The sequence below is a fragment of the Pteropus medius genome, unplaced genomic scaffold, assembly GCF_902729225.1.
Source record: "Pteropus medius unplaced genomic scaffold, Ma_sr-lr_union100, whole genome shotgun sequence".
Taxonomy (NCBI): Eukaryota; Metazoa; Chordata; class Mammalia; order Chiroptera; family Pteropodidae; genus Pteropus; species Pteropus medius.
Window position 1 is genome coordinate 102,249 of NW_024349222.1, and position 17,334 is coordinate 119,582.

The window sequence follows — 17,334 nt, forward strand, 5'->3', positions numbered from 1 at the left end:
AACCCCACCTCCCCCAACTCACAGCCCTACCACATCCAGGTATATCTTCAGTGAGTCAAGTGCTCCTTGCTGAGCAGTGCCTAGACTTAGTAGAAGCAGTGGGCCTCAGTTTCTGATGTGGCCTCTTGAGGCAACTATAAGCACAGCATCTGTGGATTGCTTGCTGAATCTTAACAGGTGGCCCAGGAGGGGTAGAGGCTTGGGCTAAGTTTGGCCTGCAGCTGAACCCCTCTCACGACTGCGCCACTGCACACCCACTTCACAAGTCCTGCTAATAAGACCGGGAGACTTAGGAGCTTTGCTTAGTACATAGAAACAGTCATGGACAGGCAGCCAAAATGGGAAGACAAAGAAGTAGAACAGAGAACAGAACAGAACAGAGATCCAGATATAATGGAGCCAAGTAATCTAACAGATGCAGAGTTCAAAACACTGGTTACAAAGATGCTCAATGAACTTTTGGGGAGTGTAGATAAATTCGGTGAGAACTTCAACAAAGAGATAAAAAAACATAAAAATGGAAATAGAAATTATAAAAGGGAACCAGTCTGAAATGAAGAACACATTATCTGAGATGAGAAGAATATTAAATGGAATAAACAAAAGAATAAACAAAGTGAATAAAGAAAAGGATCAAATGCCCTATCTAGAGGACAGGAGAGCCAAGGACACTCAATCAGAATGGCAAGAGATAAGATGCCAACACTATAAAAATAATTTAAGGAGCATATGGGACACTATTAAGGGCCCAACTATCCGTCAGATTGGTGTAACTGAAGAAAATCAAGATGTTGAACAGCTGTTTGAAGAAATAATGATGGAAAACTTCCCTCACCTGGTGAAGGAAATGGACATAAAACCCCAGGAAGCTCAGAGAATCTCAAAAATCAGGGATTCAAATCGACGCACACCAAGACACATCATAATTAAAATGCCAAAGGTTAAATACAAAGAAAGAATATTAAAAGCAGCAAGAGAAAAACAGATAATTACTTTTAAGGGAACATCCATAAGACTGGCAGCTGATTTCTAAAAAAAAACAAAAAAAACAAAAAACTATGCAGGATGGAAGGACTTGGCAAAAAATATTCAACAGAATGAAGACCAAGGATTTGCAACCAAGGATACTTTATCCAGCAAAGCTATCATTTAGAGTTAAAGGACAGATAAAGAGCTTCCAAGAGAAAAATAAGCTAAAGGAAGTTATCACCACCAAGCCAGTATTACAGGAAATGTTAGAGGGACTTCTTTAAGAAGAAAAAATACAAAAGACTCACTTCAGATTAAAAGACACACACAGACTAAAAGGAAGGGGATGGAAGAAGATATTGTTTTGATGGACCTAGAAGCTATTTAAGTCAGACAGAGAAAGATAAACACTATATGATTTCACTTATATGTGGAATCTAAGGTATAAAAAGAACAAACTAATTAAAAAAAAAACAGGAATAAAGAATGGTAATAACTATATTCTTTTCAACAAGTACTTCATATGGAAAAGAATTAAGTGCTTCAACCAAAAGATAGAGTAGCTGAATGAATAAAAAAAACCAAGACCCCTACATAAACTGCCTGCCTACAAGAAACTCACTTCAGATTAAAAGACACACACAGACTAAAAGGAAGAGGATGGACCTAGACAGTATTGCACTGAATAAAATGAGTCGGGTAGAGAGAGACAAATGTCTCATGATTTCACATACATGTGGAATCTAAAGAACAAAATAAACAAAAACAACAACAACAAAAGTGGGAATAAACTCATAGATACAGAGAATATTTTGAGGGCTACTAGATGGGAGGAGGGTTTGGGGGATGGCAAAGGGTTTAAGAGATACAAATGGATAGTTGCAGAATAGACATGAGATATAGTGTATAGCATAGGGAAAATGATTACTAATGTAATAAATATTTAAGGGGAAAGAAGGGTAGTAGATTTAGTGGGGTGATCGCTTTGTGAATTATGTGGATCTCTGATCACTATACTCTACAACTGAAATTGGTATATTATTGTATGTCAACTACAATTGAAAAAATACTCATTGAATTGTACAATGTAAATATGAGCTACTAATTATCTATTATATTTCATTAAAGCCAGAAAAAATAATACAAAAAAAAAAAAAAAAAGAGGGAGAGAGAGAAAAGAGCAGGAATAAGAACAAAATCATTAGCCATGGGGTGTCTCTGTAATACATTATTTCACAAATTTTGTATAATTAGATGTTATAATTTCTTGCTTAAATGGCCTTCTTTCATATTTCTCTGGCATTTATATATCTCTTGGTTTCATTCTAGATTTGGAGCACATTTGGTATAAAAAGAGTCCAGGCTTTCTCCAGTGCATTGTGTCACATACCAAGAAACAGAGAGGATGTAATTCTCTGGAGCAGCACCTGCCACCCAGCCTCATGTCAGGCGATTGCCTAATGTGCAGGTAGTCATGCAGTAGCAAGGTCCCACCCTGTGCAATCTGATGGAGCTGTGACCCAAGGGCCACTGTAAAACCATATGTTACAATATGTACTTAGGTTTCTTGAATGATTGAATGTGTTGAATTTCATAATGTATTTTAAAAAACATTTTTTAAACCTTCAGTCATTTAAAAACCTTCAGTTATTTTTGTAATCATCTGAGAGCTCCATCCTCTATTTGTGTTTGGGAAAAAGAGCTCCTATTTTTTCAAAAACCTAAAAAAAATTTTTAATGATTTGATTTTTTAAATTGTATGGGATTGCTGGTACCTTTCAAGAGGGAAAAAATGGCCTTTTCAACAAACGGTGCTGGGAAAATTGCATATTCACATGCAAAAGAATGAAGTTGGACCCTTTCCTTACATCATATGCAAAAATTAACATCAAATAGATCAAAGACCCAAACTTAAGAGTCAAAACTATAAAACTTTAGATAAAAACAAAAGGGAAAGGACTCACTCATGATATTGAATTTAATAGCACTTTTTTTAATTTTTTTTTTGGATATGACACTAAAAGAACAGGCAACCAAAGAAAAAATAGATAAATTGGACTCCATCAAAATTAAAAACTTTCGTTCATCCAAGAAGACTATTCACTTAATGAAAAGGCACAGAGTGTGAAAAAAATGTTTGCAAATCCTGTCAGGTTGGAACTCTGTACAATGCTGGTAGAAATGTAAAATGGTATAGCCACTGTGGGAAACATAGAAAATAATTAAACATAGAATTACTATTAAGCAATTCCACTTCTAGGAATTGAAAACTAGAACTCATATAATTTTACAACTCTGTGGACAGCAGCATTATTAAAAATAACCAAATGTGGAAATAGCCTGTATATTCATCTAGGGATGACTGGAGATACAAAACATGTTACATTAATACAATGGAATATTATTCACTTTTAAAAAAGGAAACTGACAGATGCTACAATATGGCTGAACCTTGAAAATATACTAAGTAAAATAGTCTGGTAATAAAGGACAAATATCACATGATTCCTCTTATGTGAAGTAGCCAGAATAGTCAAATTCATAGAGATAGACGAGAGAATGGTGGTTGCCAGGGACTGGGGGAGGGAGGAATGCAGAGTTACTGCCTAATGGGGACGAGTTTTGGTCTGGGAAGATTAAGACATTCTAAAGATGGATGGCGGTGATGGTTGCACACTAATGGTGACTAGACTTAATGCCAGTACTGTACATTTAAAAATGCTTAAAGCAGACATTTTAATGTTATGTACATATCACCACAGTAGAAGAATAATGGCTCTGATTGCACTCTAGAATGTTTATCAATTTAATCTTAAGTCGAAAATAGTTTATATCTCCATATGAACTATGATTCCATTTTTATCATAAGAATTGAAAATATGCATAGAAAAAGGTGATTGAACTGTACAATCAGGAACATAGCTTCACCATGGCAATGAATGCCATGTGGCATGAGGATATGGCATGGGAGGCTTAATTTTTTGTGCTTCCTCTCCTCAGTATTTTACTAAAATAATCTCTTGCTATACGACACTCTATTTCCTTTTTCCTTGAAAACTTGTGATAAATATAGGCAGGTGATGAATGGCCTCAAATCCAGAAACACAGAAAGGGGGAAGTGTTTTGAGAACCTGTCTTTGCTGAGATTCCCCCATCTGTGGACTGGAGACAGACAGGGTACGTAACTCCTGTGAAGGATCAGCAGTAACAGTATTCAGCAGATCACTCTAAAAGAATAAAGCCATAAAGGAGTTGCCGTCCTTGATATGGTAGACTGTGAAACAATAGGCAGTGAACTATTTTTAAGAGTTTTCAGATATACCAGCTGTTACAAAATCTTGCTATTTGTTTTGTAGACTGAACTCTTTTAAATTTTGTTTTTTAGGGCCAGTGTGGCTCTTGTTGGGCTTTTAGTGCAACTGGTACCCTTGAAGGACAAATGTTCCAGAAAACTGGCAAATTTATTTCACTGAATGAGCAGAACCTTGTGGACTGCTCTTGCTCTTCAGGCAATGAAGGCTGCAATGGTGGCCTAGTGGATAAAGCCTTCCAGTATGTTGAGGACAATGGAGGCCTGGACTCAGAGGAATCCAATCCGTATCTCGCAAGGGTAAAAGGCACTACATATCTTATCATTCTGGCTCTGCTTTTGAGTTTTGAAAACTGTATAGAAAACAGATCCCATATTTATAATTTATAATTTGGATTGTAATCTATATGTGCAAACTGTCCTTAAAATACATTAGTCTTGTACAGTTCTCCATTTAGATGGTTAACATATAGTTGTTCCTATTTCTGTGTTACATGGATATATATATATATATATATATATATATATATATATATATATATATATATATAGTCTACACACAGTTCTAATTCATCTAGGTAGAAACACCCAATAGCATTCCACCTCCTGAGATGTTTTATAACAAACCTGATCGAGAAACCATTAAACTGGTTTCAAGGTTTCAAGGTTTCAGGGAGTGGTCATTTATGACTCTTGACACAGTGTTTACAGAAGAGATTGTGCCAGTTTGTATTTCTCCTAGTATTAGATGAGGCCTAAATTCCTAGCCTAGATTTTAAAAAAAGATTTGTTTTTATCTTATCTGGATTTGTGTCATTTAAATGAATTTTGGGATGCTTCTCTTACCGTGGTTGATAGCCTGCATTCCCATCATGTGTCATTTGCAGGAGGACCTCACCCTAGCATTGACTCTTACTTTCTCAGGCATTCATTATGATCCAGACTGCAGCAGTGAAGACCTGGATCATGGCATTCTTTGATCCAGGCTTTGAAGCAGCGGAATCAGATAACAATAAATATTGGATTGTCAAGAATGGGTATAAAATACCAAAATTACTTATATTTGAAATTGAAAAGTGAATTCTTTTTAGAATCAGTATGTGAATACTGGTCCTCAAACTCTTAAACACCCTTTACAGCCCCAGAAGTCTATCCCACGTAGGGTAAACACAGACATATACATATTTGACAATAACATAAAGATACTGTCTCAAGCTTGCTAGTGTATTGATATTGTTTTGGTATCATTGCATTTCTAAACTTGAAAATTTTCTTCATTCTGAAATACATGTGGCTCCAACAGCTTCTTTTTTCTGTGTCTAAGTTTGCAGTTCTGTGAAAGGCTTAGGCATAGAAGTTACATGTAGGTTTAGAACTCAACCAAGAACAAGAACTGCCTCTCCTGCATCTTTCTGAATCTGTCTTGTCCTCTGGCGAACTGTTTAAGTATCAGGTGTTAATGTTAACAAAGACAAATGTGTCTGATTCTTTGTATAAGATGAAAAATCCTCTTCTTTCAACTGGGGAACAGCATGAAACATGAATGGCTACATAAAGATGGTCAAAGATTGAGACAAATGTGTGCAATCACCACCAATGCCAGCTATCCCATTGTGGGAGACGACTTTATTTAGAAGAGTATCCAGAGGAGAAATTTTATCTTAAAACTGACCAGATCTTATTGTGTGAGATAAAAAAAAACCATGAATCATTGAAGATCTAAGTTGTGATTTGAATTCTGTGACATTTTACACTGGTAAAATGTTATCACTTCTTTAATTACTTTTGTAAACAGCTTTGTATAATTGACTTGCCTAGTAACTTTTAAATTTTCATGTTGTAAAAGGAAGTATAAAACGTTACCTTTAATAATAAGACTCAATTTCATATGCAGAGGTGGGATTCTTTTTGTTTTTAATACGTTAACTTTTTTGTAGAGACAAAAATGTAACTGGTCCCTAAAGACATAACTGAGTGTGCCAGTGGTCCATTAAGAGAATGACTGAGTGGCCTTCTGGCTTGTCTAGTTATAAATATGCAGATCTTTTGTCAGTTGCCCATTGGCTGTGCATGATCCAACCCTTGAATGGAGCAAAATTTGACAAACGATCTATAAGGACAAAGGTAAATTATTTTAATAAGAACAAATTTATATTTTAGAAAAGTGAACACACACAATTTCCAAACTTGAAAGGGGCCTGAGAGGTCATGATCATTTCACACAAGATGGTTACAACCTAGCTGAATTACAGGAAGAATGTCACTGAGCCAGCTTCTGGTTCATCTTCCCCAACTGCTAATGAAAACCATGTGGCTACCTTGCAGTCGAGGAAGGATCAGACATAGTGGATCACCAAGAATGTTTGTCTTTGGGTCCATAAGGGGTGAAGGATAAGCTCTTGGATTTGAGGCTGGGCTTCATGCAGTGCTGTGGCCTCAGAGGTGGAAGACAAGTGAGAGCATCGAAAGTGGTGGTCTGAGGTCTAAGTTACACCTAGCTACCTAATCCCTGAATTTATTTTTAAAAATATATGTTTTGCAAGCTAAAGAAGCACATATTTCCATTTGCTGTTTGTGTGATTAAAATTCACATGTTCCCACTCAAGGAAATATAGAGTAGGTGGGAGAATTTAGTTATTAGACCTCATAATTCCTTATGAGGACATGAAACGGAAGACAACTGGAATCTCAGCCCACAGGTCTTTCAGCAGCCCCTGGTCAAGTCTATCTGTCCTGGACCATATACCATGCTAGACCTTCAGCATGCATGACCTTCTCTGGTAGGTGTTGAAACAGCCAACTTTTTCGCCTAAAATGACAAATGTTTTGTTTTGAGTGAAAGTCTGTGGGTTCTGTGAGAGTACTATCAACTACTAAGAGCAGTCACAGGAAGATTTGAGAGGCTCTCGAACTGAACCCCTTCTGCCCATTGGGACCTATATTGAAACAACTGGAATCGATGTCACTCCCACTATGTCCTAATTATCACCTTGTGGAAAAAAACATTCACAACCTCAAAGAGGAGCTGGTGCTGTTAGGGACAAGGGGGTAGCTGAGAACATCAGCTGGAAGAGAAATCTGACATGAATTCAGAGGAGCTAGTCAGTAAGACAGGATAAAAGAGGAGTGTCTGACCAGAAACTTGCAATCAGAATCTCTAAGGAAAGAGAAAGTGCCTTTACAGAAGGTAGGAAGTGAGTTGAGAGAGATGAGGCTGTGTCCACATGTGGGTTTTTAAGAAACAGGGGAACCACTGGGAAGTACAGTTGAAAAGATTATTCTGGTTATCTATTACTGTAAAGTAAACACCTGGAAAGGTAATAACTTGAAAGAAAATCTCTTTCCCATTTACTCACTGGGCTTAGCTGCATAGTTTTCCCTTAGAATCTGTCATGCTTGCTAGAATCATCTGTAGATCTGACTGGACTCCTATCCAAGTGAGCTCAGTCACATGGCATCCTAGATGCTGATGTGGGCTGGGCCTTCAGCCTGAGCTGCTGACTAGAGCACCCACATGGGATCCTCCATGGCTTGGGCTCCCACAGCACGAAGACTAGCTCTGAGAGGAACGTCCCTAGAGACAGTGTGTCAGAACACCCAGCAAGGAACTGCAAGGCTTCTTATGACCTTGCCTCCATCCCCAGTGAAATCAAAGTTGCTGCATTGTATTCGGAGGATGTCACTAAGGACAGCCCACGTTCCCAGGGTGGGGAGCTGAGAGTCCACCTTGTGATGGGGAGAGGCAAGTTCATTTAGAAGAAGACCATGTGACATGGTAGATATGATTGTAGCCATCTTTGGAAAATAAAAAATGTCACAATTCATCTTAGAAAATCCACCAGAAAAAACTCTTTTGTGATTGTCATCTTGCTTCACCATGACAGGCCAGCCCAACTCTAAGAAATTGCCTAGGTGCTGATATAAATGGAGGTGTGAAGATCTCTCAAATGTCCAAACAATTAAACAGATATTAAAAGTGTCTATATATTTCAAAGACATTTATATTTATTTAAACTTGTGAAATGTTTCAAATTGCATTTATCATAAAAGTATTTGTAAAATGAGCCAATAGACATCTAATAAATAAAGCTGAAAACAAATTTTAATTATTACGAGTGTCTTGTCTATAGCATAATCTTACTATTTCCCATATCCCATATAGCTTCATAATTTTTATCATATTTAATTAACAAAAGAAACAAGTGATTCAGAATATTATGAAGAGAAATTTTGTTATGTGGGTGTGTAGTTAAAACCTTGGGTATCTTATAGGAGAGGGAAAGGACTCAGAAGAGTTAAGAAACCTCCATTCAAAGCAGCATATGTATTCCTATCCTCATCACCAAAGTATAGTTACAAATCAGAAGCTATTAGATTCTTTCCTGTTTGTTTCAACATTTTATGATGGAAGAACACATTAATGATAATTAAGTCACATTTGTGTGTTTTCCTATAGAAATTAAAACTGGTTGTGTTTTCTAAATCTACTTCCCTTTAGACTTATAAAAAAGTCTACAAAGCAAAAAAAAATTCTTGCATTTTAAAGAGCAAATATCAGTAGTGATATGTGTGTGTGTAAAGTTGCTTCACTTTAAACACTGACTTTTGCAAATGTTCAAGATCATCTCTTTTTATAAATGAGTTAAAAAAGTAAAAATATTACAAAGAGCTGCTCCATCTTCCCAATATTACATTTAAAAAGTTCATAGTTTATATATTTAAGGTTTTTTTTTTTTTTCATTTATTGCTGTGCTGTTTGGGACAAAAGAAGCAAATAATCGTAGTCCCTCCCTGTGGGGCTGACATAATCAAAGCATGACACCCATCCACTGCCACTGCTGCTTTAGTGAGGGCTCTAATTAGGGAGCAGGGGGATACAATCAGAGCAATATGTGGGGACATGGTGCCCTCAGGGGGTCAGGGAAGACCCCGAGCAAGAGATATATGAGCAGAATTTCAAGATTTCAATTTGTCCTATCTGAGAGGGCTGACCCAGGTAGTTTCATTTTGCTGTATTTCAGCTTTTTTGTAATAAACTTTCATCCTTTCCATGAGGTAACATATTCAGAAGTATCCCATTGAAAAAAATTAAAGAATTGGTAAATAAGAAGAAGGAGAAGGATGAGAAAACGGACTGTCCTTATCCAGTAGGTGGTACTGGTTCCAAAAGTAGGAGCATCTTTAGCGGGTACACAGTGAATTTAGGAGATGTTGAATTTGTGATATCTGTAAGAGATCTCATGGTGTCTTGCCTTCTCTCACACTTAATTTGCTTTTTCTCTTTCCTTTTCTTTCACAGCTTGATTTAAGACTTATTCTAACAGCTTTATAGCTAGTTTGCTTACCTCCACTCTCTTTTTCATCCAACCCTATTACTGGGTTAATCTTGAAACACCAGTTTTACCATATTGATATCCTGTTTGAATCCCTTTGTCTTAGAAGCAAAGCTCTCTAAGCCTCTGACTTGACAGTCTGAGCCCTGTCTGCACAATGTGGTTCTACTTCTCTTTCCCATTTTACTTTCCATTCCTTCCTTACTTGAATTCTTAGGCAGAGGGAACAGAATGTACAAAGGCCAGGAGAGTAGAGCGAGTTTAGGGACTTCCATTAGTCCTGTAAAATACAGGAAGGGAGCATCTAGAGATGAGAATCAGAAGCAGGCAGAGGCTAGATCATAGAGGACCCTGTGTGTGAGCCAGGGCAGGAATTTGGCTGGAGGAATCTGCTGGAGGCTTTTAAGCAGTGAGGAAGTATCATTTCTCATCTTCAATTTGGGAAACTCCCTCTAGCTGCTGAGTGGGGGATAAATTGGAGGGAATAAAGCGAGGAGCCAGGAGACGTTAGGAAGCATCATGTTATCCAGGAACATTATGATGTTGTCTGCCTTGGGGAGACGGCAGAGAGGTGGAGAGGCGTGTCTCCTTTCTTCTTATTCCTTCCACCTCTAATACTCTACCTCCACTTTTTCACCAGTCCAGATTCTGTCAACTGCTCATTTCCAGACTGCTTATCTTATTTTCACACCTACCCAAGTTCAGTAAATACTTATTGATTCACCTAGTTTATGGCTGGCCCCCTCTGTTTGCAGTCGGAGCCGGGAAAGAAGCATGTCAATGCCACTTGTCTGGGTAGCCTTCTTTGTTCCTCTTATTTAAAAAGAACAACAACGCAGAAATATAGTTCTTGCCTGTGACTTTTATTGTACTGTGCTCTTCCTGAGCAGCCCTGTAAAACTGATAGAGTAATTCACAGACTGAGCTACTTGAGAACAGGGCTGTGTCTTCCTCATCCTTTTATTCCCAGCATTGTGCACGGAGCTTGGACTGCTGAAAACTGAGACTATTTTAGGAGGGCTAGTCCATGTACAGAGAGAAGGAAAGAAATTAGAAGGTGAAGCATGCTTAGAACTTTCAATGACTCACCATGTGGCACAATGAAAAACTGCCCCCCGCCCCAACCCAGAAAATTTACCTCAAATTTAAAACAAGGCTTTTGGAACACAGAAATATGAACGATGTATTGTCGTAGTTCAGAAAAAGTGTTACAGATGCCAGACAAAGATGAAGAGAGCAGGATTCGTAAAGCACTGCTTATGTACACTTCACATTTGTGGGTATGTTCTTTCTTTGGAAAGGCATATTTTAGTTGTAGCGCCTACTTGGAGCTGCACTGTGGCAGCTGAGAAAACACTAACTTTTCATTCTATTCCCAACAGCTCTCAGGAACTTTCCAGGAGGTTCTTATGAAACAAAATTAAAAAGTTATCGTATTCATCATCTTCTTAGTCTGCATTCTGAAACTTAACACTAGAGGGAACAGGACAGAAACAAAGGCGGAGGGTTCTAAACTGTGCCTCCAGCATTTCCATGATTGACATGATTAGAAAAAACTGGGTGATGATTGATGTTATTGTAACTATATAACCGGTGACAGCTGTCTTTAAAGTTCAGTAAGTGGCTTCTGTTGGCATATCCTGAAGCATATGTTTTCTTACCTTTGATAAAGCCATATAAATATGAGGGAGATAAAAATATTTTAAAATGCACTCAATCAGTATGCATTTATAGAATTTTAATGAACTTAACCTAATATTTAGTATAGATGGTCAGTGCCATCATTCTAAACAGGTGCAATTACATCTCGGTGTTGGTTTTAGATGTATAAGAGATTAAACTGAATGAATTATGAGGCGGGTTGATGTGGAACTTGATTTGCTTTCTTTTTTCTTGTAATTTTCTCTTCTCTTCCAAGGTAGAATTCCAGAATTCAAAGTGACCTTAATTAATTAATGATTCTAGCTAATTGAAAATTTTTAAAAACAGTATTTGATTCAAAGGTTTATTACAGTACCATTAGGACCTTTCATTTAAAAAAAACTAAGTTGGAATAGATCTGAGAAAAGTATTCTTCAAATTAATTCTGTGCTAAGTACAGTAATTGACTTTAAGTACAGAAAATGCACTAGACATTAGAAACGCATTGAGACACATTTTTCATTTTAAATAGAAATATAATGATGCCTTCATTATCAGTGAGCATGCACGAATGAAAGATGCTTTGGGTTACTTGAAACAGCCGTCCCCAACTTTTTGGCACCAGGGACCAGTGCTCCTATGAAAATCTAATGCCTGATGATCTGACGGGGAGCTGAGGCGGTGATGCTAGCACTGGGGAGCAGATGAAGCTTTGCTCACTGGCCTGCCATTCACTTCCTGCTGTGCAACCCTGTTCCTAATAAGCCACAGACAGATACCTGTCTGTGTCCTGGGGTTGGGGACCCCTGCCTTGAAAGATTTCTTCAATAATGTCCGAGCATCAGGATTTGATGAAATTGAGCAAGATTTCACTTGGAGACTTGAAGGTAGATGGTGTTTCCAGAGGAGAAAGTCATGGGAGCCGGGTGACTCCAGTGGCAACACACTTGTATACTATTACTCTTAGCATATGGTAATGCTCAGTGAGTTGTCCAGGGCTTAAGAAGATATTATAGATGACAGGACTATTAAGCTCCAGTGAAATCTGGGACTTATGGAAAGAATCTGCTGCTCACGATATTGTTTATTTTGAAGAAGAGAAAATAGTAGGATTTGCAAAGGATGCACACCATAGAAATAGTCAATAGATAGGAGCGTTTTTTTAGGTTTAACTTTTAGGAATTTTATAAAGGTTTAAAAACACAAAAAACATGTTTTAATGACATCAAAAGACTATAATTTATATATACTTCTATATAAAGAAGAAAACCAAAATGGCCCATAATTCCTTATCCCTCATGTTAAGAAAAATATAAGAAGATATTAAATGAAAATTGTCTTTTCCCTCTCTCAAATTCTTTTTCTTAAAGATAATTAATATTAGTAATTATTTTTTTGGCCTATAGCAAAGTATTTACTATATATGTGTGTAACCCGTTGATGTGCTGCTATTGAAAAATATGCATATTTAATGTATGCATTAAATTGGTTGTTATTACTCATAAAATTCTGGTCAAAGATGACGAGATTAACTATTTGAACTATAGTTCAAAGTCACAGTGTAGCTTTTATAAATTCTAAATTTCTAGTATTTATAAGTCATTTATAAAACCTTCCCCCTTTGCAGAAAAGTTGCAGGAATCAGATAGTGTTTCCATGGATCCAGCAACTGGAATCTTAAACTCAAAGGCTGCTGCTTAATCTTGAGATGGGAGAACCGCTTAAACCCAGAGACTAGAACCATTCTTTCTGTGAAAACCAGAGCACTTGTGGATAGAAAATTGACTCCGTATCATTTTATTAAAAAGATTGTCCTTTCCTCCCTATTCTGCCATCAAACTTCCATATATGTATGTGTGGGTCTGTTTCTGGGCTCTCTATTCTGTTCTGATTACCTGGTTGTTTATCTTGACACTAATACATCACTGTCTTAATCATTCCTGTTTATAATAATAAATTATAACAAAATAATTTTTATTATATTATAGAGCAATTACTTCACATTTTTTAATTCTTTTCATCAATTTTATAAAATTTAGCCTTTCTGTGGGTACATAGTGATCTCACAAGGGTTTTAATTTGCATTTCACTAATGACTAATACAGCTGACCATTTTTTCATACACTTATTAGCTAACTCTATATCTTCTTTGGTGAAGTGTCTGTTTGTATTTTTCGCCATTTTAAAATTGAGTTTAACTGGATTTTTGTTTCTCATGTCATTGCTGAGTTTTTGAGAGTTTTTTTTATATACTCTGACAGAAAGTCTTCTGTCAGAAATGTGAATTGCAAATATTTTTTTCTGGTCTTTTCATTATCTTATAGAATCTTTTATAGATTGAAAATTTAAACTTTTGACAAAGTCCAGTTAAACTATTTTTTCCTTTTGTGGATTCTGCTTTTGGTATTGTATCTAAGCTTCCTTTGTTTATCTAAGATCACAAAGAATTTCTGCATGGTATCTTTTAGAAATTTTATAGTTTTATATTTTACATTTACATCTACAATCCATTTTGAGGTCTGAGTTGATGTGCTTTTTTCCTTTTTGTATGTGGACATCCAGTTGTTCCAGAACTGTGCGAGGAAGACTATCCTTTCTCCATTGAGTTGCCTTTAGCTTTTTCAGAAATCAGTTGACTGTATTTATGGATCTATTTCTGGATTCTCTATTCTGTTTCACTCATCTATACATCTATCCTTTCATCCATCCACACTGTCTTCATTAATGTAACTTTATTGAAGTCTTAAAATCAGGTTGTGTGAGTTCTTAAAAATTGTTTTAGCCAGCTTTCTTTGCTTTCCTATTTATATTTTAGAATCAGCTCAATCATAACTATGAAAACGTCTGCTGGAATTTCATTTGGGATTGCACTGAATCTATAGTTAAAACGGGGTGAAATGACATCATAACAATATTGAGTCTTCAAATCCATGACCATAGTATATCTCTTCATTTATTCTGTATTAGTTATCTATTGCTGATAACAAATTACCCCAAAACTCATTGGCAGGAAACAACAAACATCTTATTATCTTATAATATCTATGGGTCGAGCATCTGGAAAAAACTTCACTAGTTGTATCTGGCTCAGAGTTTGTCAGGAGGCTGCAGACAAAGTGTTGGTCATGGTTGCAGTCATCTCAAGGCTTGACTTGGGAAGATCAGCTTCCAGCCTCACTTTCACGACTTTGGGCGGGCCTCAGAAAACGTGCTTCTAAGCTCACTGGTGTGGGCTCCTTCACGGGGCTGCCTTACAACATTGCAGCTGGCTTCCTCTAGTGTGGGTGATCCAAGAGAGACTGAGAGAGAGTGCTTGACATGGAGGTTACGGTCATTTTATAACAACAACTTGGAAGTGATATCCCATCATGTCTACCGTATTTTATTCATTAGAAGCAAGTGAATAAGTTCAGAGTGAACACTTGAGGGGTGGGGATTACACAAGGGTTTGAACACCAGGGGGATACCTTAGAGGTCACCTATCACATCTTCTTTGGTTCCTTTTATCAGTGTTTTGTCATTTTCAGCCTACAGATTTTGCACATGTTTTGTTAGACTTATACTTAAGTATTAATTTTTTAATATCTTGTATCCTGAGATCTTGCTAAATTTATTAGTTCTACACACTCACTATCCTGAACTTTGCTTAAAAATATCTGAGATTAAACTATATCTTATTACAAAGATTTATACTTTTATAGTTTATTATTGCATAGATGCTTTTTTTTTGCCTCAGGTTTGTTCATCTGCAAACTGTCTGCAAAGTAACTAAAAGTTCCCTTCTTGTATATATTTCAATATTGAATTAATACAAACGGTATACAAATAGTGTTTAACTGATAATTGCTTTTCATTGTCATGCTTTAAAGAAATGGATTGAAGAAAATTCTAAACTCAGCTTTCTAAAACCTGGCATACTGACTGAATATGGCAAAACAAATCAGAACATAGATATTTATATATAGTGTATTAGATTTAGTATAATATATATTTAGTATAATATATATAATATATTCAAATTATTTTTTAATGCTCATATCATTCAGGGTTTAACCAGAGAAACAAAACCAGTAAGAGATTATGTGTATGTGTGTGTGCATGTGCGTGCGTGTGTGTGTGTGTGTGTATGTAGTTTATGTACTTGTGTATATGCACAGGGATTTATTACAAGAAATTGGTATATACAAATGGACTGGCAAAGCAGGTCTAAATTCTGTAGAGCAGGTGGTCAGGAGCAGGCTGGAATCCCACAGGTATAAGCTATTTGGAGTCTCTGAGCTACAGGAATGCCTAAGCCCTCTTTCCAACATTATTTCTCATTCTCCTTTGTTCATTATTCACTTCAGCCAACCTGACTTCATCATTTTTTCCTTGCTGAAGGAATTGCTCATGTACTGTTGCTTTATTTGACCTCTTCTGCTGCCTCCATATCACCTTTCCCTAATTCCCCTAAGTGGCAACAATCTTTCTTTTGAAGGCCCATAACCTTTTATACCTGTCTTCTTTATAGTACTTACCACTTTCTACCTAGATTCTGGTGGTTGTGAACATATTATTTCTCTAGGAGACTCTTGAAGGAGGATCTGTTTACTGTTCATCTTAGAACCCTCACAGTGTCATCCTGAGGGTTCATGTTGGATTGCCTTTAAAGCAGTGTTTCTGATAATGTGACTATCTGATCACATTGCACAATGGAGACTCTGAGAAGGCCAGTTCTAGGTGAGTTCCTAGTCTATCTATGTCTTTAATGTGCAGGTGCACATCTGCATTTGGGTCCAGGCTCTAACAGTTCAACTTCCTTAGAAAGCAGGATTGTGTGTGTGTCTTTTCTCAATCTACTCCCATGCTTCTGTGTCCCTAACCCTTTGTTTATCTATCTTCAGATTTATTAGGGTTTTAAGTCATGGGCACCAAATAAAATTGGCAGAGGAAGAGCAATGGGTAGCAAGTGCTTCCTTCCGCCTGGTAATAATGGTGTAATTGAAAAAGAAAAACATAAATGTATACAAAGAAAAACTGACGAATGTAAGCATGGCTGGTACTTTTTATCATATTGCTCTGTTACATTAGAACAATGAATTTATGCCTAAAATTTTGTACTTCAGTGAATTTATCCTTTATGCTTTTAAATCTCAATAAGATTGAAATATATTTTATTAGTATTGATACCTGAAGTTATGTTTTTAGATCTAAAAGGCAAACTGAGCTAGAATTGCTCTTAAGTTGACAGTTCACCTTGAGGACTACACCCTAAGTCTTTTCCTCAAATCAATCTCCCTCTCCCTCCCTCCCTCTCTCCTCTCTCCCATACTCTTCCTCCTTCCATATATATATATATACTCTCTCTCTCTTCACACACACACACACACACACACATCCACCAGTCCTCCGGAAAAATCATTATATTGAGTGTTGGAATGCCTAATCATAGGTACAGATAATAACATGTACTATAGAGTGGTATACCTGTTCAGTTCAACCTCTTTGTAGTGACCTCCGTTTTTATTGTACTTTTCTTTATAACACAGAAGCATGGGACTAGATTGAGAAAAGACACACACACACAGGCATGCACATGCACACACATCCATGCTTTCTCCAGACCCTTTGCAGACATTTTCATCTCAGAATTTCTAAAAGCATTGAACACTTCAGGGCTCGGGGAGAGCTTTAACATTAGAATCAATGGTTCCAATACCAGTTCTCTTTTTTACAAGATGTGTGATCTCAGGTAGTTACTCTGACTTTTAAATCATCACTCTCCTCATTTGTAAAGTTGACAAAATAATGGTATTTAACTTACAGGGCAGTTTGGGGGATAAAATGAGATGTATGTATTGCTTGGCACAGTGGCATAAAGAAAGTGCTCTGAAATGAGAGTTGTTATTGGACAGAGGTGTGAGGCATACTTTAACTTCAAAAATATGAATCTCACGATTCAGTAGAACAACTTCATAGTGTCCATAATTTTAAAAAGTCATAAGCTCTGTGCTCAGAAAGTATTGAGAAGCAGTGATTGAAAGCAAATTAATACAAGATAAAATTACAACTTTATGTCAGTGTTTACTCATTTTAAAAAAA

The 17,334-nt window shown here is 36.7% G+C and overlaps 1 protein-coding gene across 1 annotated transcript in view; it reads left to right on the forward strand.

The window, feature by feature from the left end:
* The window catches only part of LOC120617128 (procathepsin L-like), a 56,354-nt gene that overhangs the window by 32,687 nt on the left and 6,333 nt on the right, over nucleotides 1-17,334 (forward strand). The window contains 4 exon segments of the mRNA XM_039880724.1: nucleotides 3,863-3,933; nucleotides 4,028-4,062; nucleotides 4,065-4,169; nucleotides 4,353-4,579. Of these exon segments, the coding sequence (XP_039736658.1) occupies nucleotides 3,863-3,933; nucleotides 4,028-4,062; nucleotides 4,065-4,169; nucleotides 4,353-4,579 (438 nt within the window).